The sequence below is a fragment of the Drosophila miranda genome, assembly GCF_003369915.1.
Source record: "Drosophila miranda strain MSH22 chromosome Y unlocalized genomic scaffold, D.miranda_PacBio2.1 Contig_Y1_pilon, whole genome shotgun sequence".
NCBI lineage: Eukaryota > Metazoa > Arthropoda > Insecta > Diptera > Drosophilidae > Drosophila > Drosophila miranda.
In genome coordinates this window covers 21,931,467-21,944,020 of record NW_022881603.1, presented here as the reverse complement: position 1 = coordinate 21,944,020, position 12,554 = coordinate 21,931,467, and the positions used below count along the sequence as shown (strand labels likewise).

Genomic DNA, 12,554 nt, shown 5'->3' with positions numbered 1-12,554 from the left:
CGATTCCTTTTGGACGTTACACACATCCACTTTTACCACAAATCTAATATACCCCAATACTCATTTTGAGTATCGGGTATGTTCGGAGCAGAACCCAGCCGATTAGCTGGTTGCCAAATAGCACCTAATTCTTGGCCCTCAGCCGCTTATTTTGTTTGTTACTTATGTCTATGTCACTCATTTGTTTGTTAAAGCTCTGCGCTTGCTTGCCCTGCTAAACGCTCTCTGCCAGCTCGCTCTTCGCTATCTCCGCTTTGCTTCTGCCTACCGACGTCGGCCGAGCGAAGCTGCGCTTAGCGATCGGAGCGGCAAGGAAAGGGGCAGGCACGCCACACTTGCAATTTGGATGTCACGCATTAAAGAACATATCGTAATTTTATTTCTGCGCCGAGTTTTATTTAATTTGAAATAATTAGTCGGCCGATTGGGGATAAAAAACATTATCTCCACATAAAATTTGGTGACCCCGACGTGATCTCTGAGTTGCAGTGTCAATTAATAATCATTCGCGATCGACATTCGTTAGCCCTAGCAAATTTTCGGCGGTTAAGCACAATTCGGTGCTAAAACACACTTACATACACGCATTGCTGGCTATTAATTTCTCTGTCGCGACAATTCGGTCAGTGCAGTGCGGTAGGCAGTGCAGCGAACTCACTAATACACACAAGCGGAGTACAAAGCGGAATCGGACAGCTCACACAGCCGCACAGCTAAAGGCATTAGCTGTAATCCCTTTGCTTTCGGTTCCCACGTTTATACGTATACAGGGTGTCTTTTTCGGTCGTGCTGAGTGACTCTTTTAAAACCTCAACATGGCAGCACCTGAGCCTACCAATGTCGCGAACGCAGCAATGCCGAGTGATGTAGATTTCTACAAGCACAAGGCCGAGTCCATCGCGCGCCAACTAAAGGCCATGGATCGCTTTCTCACCAAGGAAGAGCTTGCCGAGTTAGATGAGGCAGAACTTCAAGCTCGCTTAGAGCAGATCGAGCGAATGAATGCGGATTTCGATGCCGCTCAAACGAGCCTTGAAAGGCTGGATTTCCTGCAGTTAGCCCATGATGCCCGGCTGGACTTCTCGAATGTTTATGTCAAGGTTAGGTCCAGGCTGTCGCGGGAGTTGATGGCTGCTCGCACGGTAAATGTTGCCAATTCAACGGCTCGGCATACTCTCGAGGGGAATTCGTCGTTGTTCGCCTATAATAGTATAGGCCGTTCTCGAATGCCCGAGTTGCAGCTTCCGCGATTCGGTGGGAACTACATGGATTGGCCAGAATTCCACTCGATGTTCTCGACAATGGTGCACAAAGACCATCGTATACCAATCATCGAAAAATTCCAATATCTTCGTGGATGTCTAGATGGTGCTGCGCTGGATACGATTCGTTCCTTGGAACTTTCTGAGGAGAATTACGACAAGGCGTTGAATTTACTAATGTTGCGATTCGATAATAAACTGTTACATTTTCAGGCACACGTCAAGGCTATTTTCGGGCTGCAAGGGGTGGAGAAGGGCTCTGCTATCGGCTTGCGCGCGCTCAGCGACAAAATCAATTCGCACTTGCGTGCACTTCAGACCTTGGCGACCCCGCAGGAGATTTCCGATGGGTTGCTGATCTTCATCATAGGCACGAAATTGGACCACAAAACCAAGGAGAAATGGGAAGAGAACTTGCCGACGTCAGGATTGCCTCGGTGGTCAAGCATGGCCTCATTCTTGGAAGCAAGATGTCGGATGCTGGAAAATTTGGGATCGGCTATGGTAACAATTCCTAAACTAAACATGTCTAAACTGCCTCAACAAAGGCCATTCATTGCAACGCTGCAAGTCAGGGGCATGTAGAAATTGCCAAGCCAAGCATCACACACTGCTCCACATGCAGTCGGGCGCTGACGCTGAGTTGCCGTCGCCGAGCACGGAATCGACCCAGCATGATCCTGCAAGTGCCCTAGTAGCAAGCAAATATATTAGCCCTCCCCCCTCGAGTCAAAAATCTTTGCCTAGCCAAAACGTGCTGCTAGCTACTGCAATCGTATATGTCAGGGGCCGTTTTGGATCGCTTATTCCATGTCGTGCCATTTTAGATTCCGCTTCTCAGGTTAACTTTATAACATCGAGACTCGCCAATCAGCTGCAGTTAGATCCTCACCCGTCTCACGTTCAAATCGCCGGTATTGGAGAGTCAATTCTACCATCCAGCAAGGCTGTGGACATCGTCCTGCAATCTCAAGACGAAAGCTATCGCGGTTTCCTCTCTGCAATTATCACTGCCTCAATCACAGGAATGCAGCCTAACTTCGGCCAAGACGCAAAGGATTGGCCAATGCCAAATAATCTAAAACTGGCTGATCCTAATTTCGCCAAGCCCCAGCGTGTCGATCTGTTGATAGGTGCTGGTTTGTTCTTCGAATTAATGTGCGTTGGACAGATTCGACTGTCAGACCAATTGCCAACATTGCAGAAGACGAAACTTGGCTGGATAGTGTCAGGAAGTGATAAAAACTCTGAGAAAGCCCGTGCGGCGCTAGCAGCCGTTGAAGATCCCCCTGTCATCTCCACTTGCGAGACTAATTTGTGCGATATTGTAAGGCGGTTTTGGGAAGTCGATGGAGATTATTCGCCCTCATCAATTTCGGAGGAAGATGTTCATTGCGAACAGCATTTCGTCACAAACTGCATTCGCCTATAGTCCGGAGCTTACTCCGTGCGTTTGCCAACCAAATTCAGTCTAGAGGAATTAGGAGAATCGTATCAGCAGCCGCTACGTAGATTTCTCAATTTGGAGAGGAAGCTAGCAAAAAATGCACAGCTTAAGGCAAAATATATGGAGTTTCTCCAGGAGTATCGTGATTTAGGACACATGTCGCCAGCTTCGCGGCAGTCAGACCTCCCGCAGTACTTCTTGCCTCACCATTGCGTCCACAAGCAGGATAGTACAACCACCAAATTACGCGTAGTGTTCGATGGATCTGCCAAAACAGCGTCTGGAGTATCACTGAATGATGCGCTAATGGCTGGACCCACCATCCAACCTAAAATTCTGATAACTCTGCTTCGTTTCCGCTTTTTTAAAGTCGCCTTGTGTGGCGATATCTGCAAAATGTACCGCTGTGTACGCGTTTCCCATCCCGATACGCACGTGCAGTGCATCCTATGGCGCAATGACCCGAAGGAGGAGATTCAGGTGTTCAAGTTGGAGACTGTTACTTACGGAACCAAACCTGCCGCTTTCTTAGCAATTCGTGCTATTCATCAGTTGGCAAATGATGAAGAGTTGCGTTTTCCGCTTGGCGCTGATGTTGTTCGAAGAGATTTCTATGTCGATGATCTCATATCTGGAGGGGACAGCATTGATTGTGTCATCAAGATTCGTCAGCAGATAAGGGAGCTACTTTCGAAAGGATGTTTTCCCATACGTAAATGGTGTTCCAATGAACCCGCTGCTTTGGAAGGCGTATCGGAGGCGGATCGCGAAAAGTTCCTTACCTTTCATGACGGGACTGGAGTAACCAAGGCGCTTGGTCTTGTTTGGTATCCCACCACGGACAATCTTCTGTTTAGCTTCGCTCACGTCGGAACCGCTGCAGGCCCAATATCGAAGCGTTCGGTCCTGTCTACACTAGCTAGGTTCTACGATCCTCTAGGGCTCATCTCTCCCATCATCACAAAAGCTAAAATATTTATGCAGTCGCTATGGAACGAAAGCCTAAAGTTGAATTGGGACGAAAGCCTGCCCCAGGATCTACATACGACTTGGATTGAGCTGACTTCGCAGTTGTCGATGGTTAAAAACTTTAAGTTTCCACGTCACGTGCTTCGGCAGCAAGCCAGATTAGAAATGCACGCGTTTTGTGATGCGAGCCAAGCAGCATATGGCGCCTGTGTATACATGCGTTCGGAAGCTCTTGGCATTGTGCAAAGTCATCTCTTATGCTCTAAATCCAGAGTCGCGCCCTTGAAAAGTATGACTATCCCCAAGCTTGAGCTGTCCGCTGCCCTCGTATTAGCCGAACTAGTGTCCACCATAGTTAAGGGATTATCAGCTCCATGCCAAATACATTGCTGGTCGGATTCGTCCATAGCCCTTGCCTGGATTCGAGAATCACCATTGAATTTTAATATATTTGTTTCTAATCGAGTTCAGCGGATTCAGGAGCTCACCGCTGGAATGACTTGGCATCACGTGCCCACAAAGTTGAATCCTGCCGACATCATATCACGTGGATCCACGCCCGCTGAACTAATGGATAGCAGCCTTTGGATCTCTGGACCACCATTCTTGCGTCTTGAGAGCTCAGAGTGGCCTGCAGGCTTGCAATTGCCGACCGATGTACCAGAACGTCGTCATGCAGCATTGGTTGTTTCAAACGAAAGGGATGTATCGTACGATTGCAAATTTCAAAACTCATTCGGATCCATGCAGCGCGTCTTTGCTTACATATATCGATTCTACATTCTCAAGGACAAAGGCATAGCGCGGTCGAAGGGTCAACTCACCGTAATCGACATCAAAAATGGTACGCATTTGCTCATAAGGGCAATACAGCAGCAACAATTTTCGGAAGAGATAAGGGCCCTCGCCAGCAAACAGGCCCTACCCCCAAAAAGCACGATGGCCTCACTGAATCCATTTCTGGATAGCTTTGGATTGCTGCGTGTTGGAGGCCGGCTCCAAAATGCCGAATTGGACTACGACGCGAAGCACCCGATCCTGCTTCCTAAGGGACATCCTGTCACTGTCTCTATTATTATCTTCTTTCACGAAAGGTTTCTCCACGCAGGAGCTCAAGGATTGCTCGGACTGCTTCGGCAAAAATTCTGGCCTATTGGTGGACGCAAATATGTTGCGGGAATCATTCGCAAATGTGTTAGATGCTTTCGTTTGAAGCCAGTGCTGAGGGAACATATCATGGGAAACTTGCCTGCGGATCGCGTAAGGACTAATCCAGCATTCCACACAACGGGCGTTGATTTTTGCGGACCCTTTTATCACAAGTCGGAAGTCAGAAGCAGGCCTCCTATCAAATGTTACATCGCTGTCTTCGTATGCTTTAGCACCAAAGCAACTCATTTGGAAGTCGTTCGGGATCTATCTACAGAATCCTTTCTGGCAGCATTAAGGCGTTTTATAAGTCTACGTCCCAAACCTCGAATCATCTGGTCAGACAACGCTACAAATTTTGTAGGAGCAAAAAATGAGCTTTTGGAGCTTCGGCAAATGTTCCTCAGCGATCCTCATACGTCGGCTGTGTCACATCTCTGCGTTTCTAGTGGAATCGACTGGAAATTCATCTCCCCTCGCTCACCTCATTTTGGGGGTTTGTGGGAGGCGGCTGTTAAAGCAGCTAAATATCATTTTCATCGCATCGTCGGGACCTACATTTTTACTCTTGATGAAATTCAGACCTTGGCTTGTGAAATCTCTGCTTTGTTAAATTCCCGTCCGCTTTATGCAATTACAGAAAGTCCCGATGATCTAGATGTGCTCACGCCAAACCACTTTCTCAATGGAGCCCCGAAAGCTGCATTCGACGAGCCAGATGTGGCGCATCTCCGGGTCAACCTACTTAGTTGATGGCAGCGGCTGTGTCAAATGAAGCAGGCGTTTTGGAGAAAATGGAGCACGGCGTATCTTTCGATTCTTCAGGAGCGGAGCAAGTGGCGGTCATCGTCTCCAAACATCAAGCTAGGAGCGCTCGTCATGATCAAGGAGGAAACGCTGCCACCATTAAGGTGGCCGCTTGGCCGCATTGAGAGCGTCATCCCAGGAAAAGATGGAACCATCAGAGTAGCCGTCATCCGCACTCAAAAAGGCCTTTTCAAGAGGGCCGTTGGAAAAATAGCGGTTCTGCCCCTTCAGGATGGATCTGTTGAAAGCCTTTGCCTTCCAACGGGGGGTGAATGTTCGGAGCAGAACCCAGCCGATTAGCTGCTTGCCAAATAGCACCTAATTCTTGGCCCTCAGCCGCTTATTTTGTTTGTTACTTATGTCTATGTCACTCATTTGTTTGTTAAAGCTCTGCGCTTGCTTGCCCTGCTAAACGCTCTCTGCCAGCTCGCTCTTCGCTATCTCCGCTTTGCGTCTGCCTACCGACGTCGGCCGAGCGAAGCTGCGCTTAGCGATCGGAGCGGCAATGTAAAGGGCAGGCTCTAAACACTTGCAATTTGGATGTCACGCATTAAAGAACATATCGTAATTTTATTTCTGCGCCGAGTTTTATTTAATTCGAAATAATTAGTCGGCCGATTGGGGATAAAAAACATTATCTCCACAGGGTATAATGAACTGAAAATTGAACAACAAATACCTTGGAACCGCAAAAAAAATACACACACAAATCGCACGCATGGTAACGATTAAGATACGAGTGTGAGTATGAGTGCGAGTACAAATATGAGTATGGGTATGGGTACTCGAAATACGGCTCCAGCGGCAGGCAGCAGAGGCAGTAACAATGCTAACGGCCGCTTTATGAACAATTATGAACCGCGGGCGAGTTCGGATCCGAGTTGGGGGCGCATGCGTCACGCTTTTTGCGGCGCTCGCTCGCTCATGTCACTTGTGTGAAGACAAATTTTTCGGGCAAAAAATCAGAAATTACGTCTATTATTGAATATAATTCAAATTGTTGCTTTCACAGGCAAGGCAGACTGGTTGAGATCTGCTGTACGAGTACCAGTATATTGTGTGGCTATTTCGTTTTCGTTGGCCTAGTTACCTTCGGTTCTCGAGTGGCGCGAATTTCAATTTCGCTTTCAGTTTGGGGGCTGGCTTCGATTGCGCAAGATTCGGTTCGGTTCGGTTCGGTAAATGATTTGGCAAAAAGACAGCAAATTGCTGGCTAAGCTCCATTTCAAGTTCATTATTGTAACAATGGACTTAATAATAATGCCCATACGATCACCGGGGCGAAAAAAAGCGATGTTTTTGTTCGAATATATTTATTTATGGCTAACACACATATAATACGAGTATAATATTGCAATGCTTCTGTAAGAAATCAAAATTAAAAGCTAAAAGCTAAAAATGAAAAATATTTTTATTCTCTCCTGTAATAATCCGTTTTGCTGTTTCCTCCGTCTCCATGCGAGAGGACAATCAAGTCTAAGCCTAGTAGATACACATATAGATAATCATTAGTCTAACTATAGCTACAACTGAAGAAAAATATTGAAAATGTGGAGCTGTAGTTCCTCTTGCCCAGCGAATGATTAATCTATGGACCTGAGACTCTAATCAAGTTAATTTTGCGAACCTTTCTCCAACTCCAACATCCGTATTATGGCCACATTTCTATAACTGTTTTTTATGGCAGCCACTCGTTATTCCACTATCCTACATCTAAGCTAATTAAGTTTTTTTATTAACGATAAAAAACACTAGTAAATCTTCATATAGATTGGCCATAAAGTGTGTTAACCCATTAGGAAATATGTATCTAATGGTGTATTTATCTTCCTATATAAGTAGTCAACAGGTTATAAAATAGTTTGTGAAAACATAACGATTGATATAAAATATAATTTATAGAACCTACCAGCTATCAACTCAACTTAGTAATGCATTAAGAACCCTTATAATAACCAAGAATCGTTCCTCTGATCTTAAAGTATTGGCAGCGTTGCGTAAAAGAATGATATATATGGATTATAGATTTGATCTTGAGCAAGAGAACTCCACATTAACTACCCCAAGACCCCATGAACTTTGAAGGTAAACTTATGAACTACAAATTCGATTACTATCCTAAGTTGGGCTATGGACTGGGGGCGTGGTTCGGAACGGAACGGAATCGGATCGTGTGAGTGGGATATATAGTACATACATATTACAGGGTGGACAGCATCACAGTGTACAGCCATTAATTTCACAAACTAGTACGAGTACGAGTAGTAGACAAAGAGTTCCCACTAAAAGTAATCAACAATTCCCCCCACTCAGCCGTGTGTTCTAGTTAACGGGGGACACGTCCTGGCCGAACTTTCTAGCCCGCTGTCCGAACCCCTTGCTCCCATCCGGACCTATGGGAGTGCGGACGAGGCTCTCAGCAGCCCGCTGTGCAAAGGATCCGGACCTGGAGCGTGATCCGTCCAGAAAACTGCCAGTGCGAGATCGCGGCTGGCCGTCGTTTATATCGCCACCCCCATGTTTGTAATTGCTCAGGAAGCTGCCAGACCGTGGCGATCCCTCAAACTCCGATCCAAAGGAGTAGCGGCGATCGTAGCCAGAGTCCGTGGATATGCGCCGTCCTCCAATGTACTGAGCATTGTCGTAGGCCGCCAGCTTGTTGCTCAGCTGCTGGAAATTATTGGAGTAGCAGCGGGGCCACACCTGGTAGCCGCCACCTCCTCCACCCACCATCTGATCGGTGGGGATCGGCTCGCGGTCTAGGTTGAAGTCGTTGGAGGGACGACGATAGAACCCATTGCTCTCGCTGGCGTTCGAGAAGGTGCGCTCGAACTGCATAGATCCGTTTGAGAAGCGACGCTCCCCGCTATTGCCCTGGCAGCTGCCATTCGAACAGACGGAGGTCTTGCGGTATGCCGCGTCCGCCTGTCCAAAGTCAGAGACTCTCCTAGAGAAGGGACAGCTGTCCGAGCAGTGGGAGTCCCGCCGCTGAGGAGCACCCGTCTCCGAACAGTTGCTGGTCCTGCGGGACAGTGGGGCATTCGCCTCCGCGCTGTAGTTCTGATCCGAGCAGTTGGACAGGCGGCGCTGCAGGCTGCTCATGCTGGACACCGGTGGTCCGACGACAGCAGAGGGCGAGGGCAAGGCATCGCCCAAGGCAGCCGCCGTGTTGGCTGAGACGGTCGACGTATTGCTGTACCGTCTGGGTGCATAGGAGAAAAAACCAGCCGGAGCGCTCTCCTGGTTCCCGATGCTGCCCCTGGGCTGATAGGGATTTCCGTGGCTGCCGTGGAAGTGTGGGGCTGCCGCCTGGTGGAAACTCTGCTGGAAATCCGAGTGGTTGCGCTTGAGCTTGAATCGCAGGTCTGGCACGGTCTCGTGGCCGGAGAAGCTGCCGCCGCGGGACCTTTCGTAGCTGGCATCGTTGTAGTAGCGGTAGTTCTCCACCATGCGGGCCACGGGTGCGGCGACCTGTATGACAGCCGCCTTCTTGCCCGTCTTCTTCTTGGGGGCCACCATTTCGTAGACCTGGAAGGGACCGCTCAGGTAGCGAGCGTCGCGGGCGGAGGAGGACTCTAGATACTCCACCAGTGCGCACTCCTTTTGCTGCAGCTCTGGATACTTGTTCATGAACTGGCGTACATCCACAGGTATGGCCATCCCTGGCTTGAGGATGCGGATCAGGGCGATCTCGCCGCATCTGGAGAACAAATCGGAGACCTTTTCGATGGTTAGCTTGTTCATAGGCAGATCGCAGGCCACGATGGTGCGCGAGGGCATCGTCTCGTCGAAGCTGGGCAGAGCGTCGATCCGTCGCACCTTTGTTCCCTGGTCGTTCATCTCGATTTTCCTGGACTTGCGACGCACTGCATCCCCAACGGTCTTCCACTCGCGGGTCAGCTGGCGGACACGCTTAAAGCTGGAAACCAGTTTCAGGCTCACGTATCCCTCTTTGTTGCGCCTCACGTGCTTCAGCAAGAAGGCGTCCTTCAGGATACTCTCGTTGGAGAAGTAGAACTCCACCGCGTCCGTGATCTCTGCGGCCAACTCCTCACTCGGAATAAGAGAAGGATCCATGTTGTCAATTTCGTTGGGCAGTTGAGATGTCGCCTCCACCAGCTCCATTACCTTCTCCACCACTCTCTCCTCCACCTCCTTGTCCTTCTTCATGGAGAGAAACGAGCGGTGCTCCCTGCGAGGCTCTGGCACGGGAGAGTTGGCGGGGGCCACAGCGGGTGGCGGAGAAGTGTCCATGGTAAAGTTCGGATGGAGGTAGATGTTGTCCATCTGGTGCTTGCGAAACTTCTCGAGATTAGCCTCGCTGAGAACGGCCGTAGGTGTGGTTTGCCGCTCGGACAGATCCACCTCGTGCATGATGTGGTTGTCTACAGCCAGGGGCTTCAGCTCATCGTCCTCCTCCGATTCTTCGGAGTCGCCAATGGAGGAGCCCATGCCCACATCCACGAGCAGTTGGTCGCCGTTTGGCGGCGACATTGGCGGGGCACTGGGCGAGGTGTCCTCCGAAAAACTTCCTCCACTGCTGCCCAGCTGGGAGTCCAGCGATTCCATCTGGCGTAGCAGTGCCTGGGCCGAACGTTTGGCGTGGAAACGCAGCAGCTTCGAAGGCAGCGATGACGAGAGTGGCATTATTGCCTGGGAGCTGCAGCAAGGTTGTTCATCTTCGTCTTCCCTCTGCCTCACCTCGGCTGGCGGATCCCGGGGCCTCATCACGGGCACAGCTGTCAGAATGGGAACAGCTGGCAATGGAATTGGTGCTGGCATTGGCGCTGATGCTGGCACGGGACTTACAACGAAAATGTGCACCTCCTCGCCGGCATGGGGCGCCTTCACTGCGTACGCGTGCTCGGTCTCCTGGGGATTGCTCATGTTGATCGAATGACCTTGGCTGATGCTCTGAGATGTCGTTGGCACTCCAGCAAAAGCTACTGCGACTGTTACTCTCTTATTCGGCAGCTTCTGCTGTCTTTCTTTTTCGACTCTCTTATTCCGGTAGCAAGCTTCTGCTGCCAGTCTCTTACTCTCTAATCCCTGCTCTAAACTCTAAGCGCTTCGTTCAAGTCTCTCTCTTGATCGTGCTATATCTCTCGCCGCAGCTGCTTCTCTTTCTCTTTTTCACTTTCACTTTCAAGTTCAGTTGGAAAAGCTCTTCTCTCCCTCGAGATGCACTTACATTGAAAAGTCAAATTGAAATGGGAATGGAAATGGAAGCGGAGAGCTTTCTCTGCATTTGTGTAACTTTTGCCTCTTTAACTAGCAGTTCATTGAACGAAAGTCAGCTGTTCAAATGTTGTCGTTCTTGCTTCTGTTGCTTTAGTTGTTGTTTGCGTAATGTTGTCTGCAACGTGCTCGGAATTTGTATATTCGGGGAGTTTTATTTCATTTTATTTCTTTTTCTAGGCCGCGCTTGACACCAATTGCCAATGTTGTTCAATAAAAGTTCAATTTACAATTTCGAATGCGTTTTGGGGAATTTTTCCCGTTCCGTTTTATTTAGGATATTTTTCTTGTTTTAGATTTTGTAATTGTTGTTACTGTTTTTGTTGTTGTTGTTGCCCGTTTCCTCACTTATTATTTCCGTAAGGTATTCACCGAAAACAGTTTATAATTTTTGCGTTCAACTTTCTGTTTCGCACGAGAGTTTGATTGAGTTCATGCAACGCTGCAGCGCGGAGATCGACTGAAATTGCAAATTGATTTGAGGTCGGTTAAATACCCTCTGCTTTCGTCTCGATTTTTGTTCATGCTTTTTTCGTGTGTTGGGGCTTACAGCGGCAGTGGCAGCGGGCAGCGGCAACAACCACATGAGAGGGAGACGGCGACGGTGACGGTGACGGCGACGGCGACGGCAAGCAGCGTTATTGAGAGTCCAAGTACGCACGATAGCAACATCAACAACAATTGGGGGCCGAAGCTTTTGATACCCTCGCAGATCGATGCATTTATCGATTTCAATTGATTTTCTTAAAGCTATCAAAACACAGCCAAATTGGCTGGTTCATCAGAAAAATTTATGTTTTTCGGCACAAGTACTGACAAAACGACCAATGTCAGCTATATGAAACATATATTTTATTATTTTTGGACCACTTTGTATATACAAATTTAATGTATTTTTCAACCGATCCTTTCCATGTCCCCTTGTGGGAGGAACTACGACCAACCATTGGCAAATTAATTAATATTATATTCTGATTAATATATCACAAATTATATATGATCTCTGTATACACTATGGGGTCGGAAATCTATCCTGATCTGCTTGGCAAACATCTGCTCTATATCATTATACTCTCGGCAAGCGTATCCCAAGCAAGCAGACAGCCGCCTTGAAGAGAGAGAGAGAAGTCAGCAGAGGCGCAGGCGTCGTCGACAGCGACAACTTATTGGCGACACACACAGAACTTCTTGCGTTGCCAACAACAAAAGCAACAACAAAAGGCAACAAACACCGACAATAACAAAAGCAACAACAAGCGGTGCGACAATCGCATTTGCTCAATGCATTTGTCAGCTTTTTGTTGTTGCCCGATTTTTTATGAATTCTATTTCTTATAAAGTGTCCTCTGTCCCACACACACACACAGAGACAAAACACACTGCTGCGCACACACATGGGTACACAATTCGAGGCACTTTCGATTTGCATTGATCGTTCGCATTTTGCGAAAATTGGAAAAGTGCTTTTCGTTTAGCAATAGTAAATGTTGATAGCAGAGATTTTGTTGCTGCTGTCGCGACATCGCAGTGACCTCGTTGCAAGCACACACAATTGCACACTTACTATGCAACATGCAAGCTTACAGTCGGGTCCAGGTCCAGCAGCACTCTATTCACCCGTATCTATAGGGGAAGCAGGAAGGAAATGGCACGCTTGAGGGTTAGACACTCGAGGCAGAGTG

The 12,554-nt window shown here is 48.3% G+C and overlaps 1 protein-coding gene across 1 annotated transcript; it reads right to left on the bottom strand.

Annotated features, from left to right (window-relative positions):
- Positions 1 to 6,932: 6,932 nt before the first annotated feature.
- On the bottom strand, positions 6,933 to 11,322 carry LOC108160845. Its single transcript, XM_017295100.2, has one exon. The coding sequence runs from the start codon at positions 10,519 to 10,521 to the stop codon at positions 7,957 to 7,959; it is 2,565 nt and encodes an 854-aa protein (XP_017150589.2). The 5' UTR covers positions 10,522 to 11,322; the 3' UTR covers positions 6,933 to 7,956.
- Between the last annotated feature and the right edge of the window lie 1,232 nt (positions 11,323 to 12,554).

Coding starts and splice junctions, on each gene's coding strand:
- LOC108160845 (XM_017295100.2), bottom strand. CDS start 10,521: ATGAGCAATCCCCAGGAGACCGAGCACGCGTACGCAGTGAAGGCGCCC.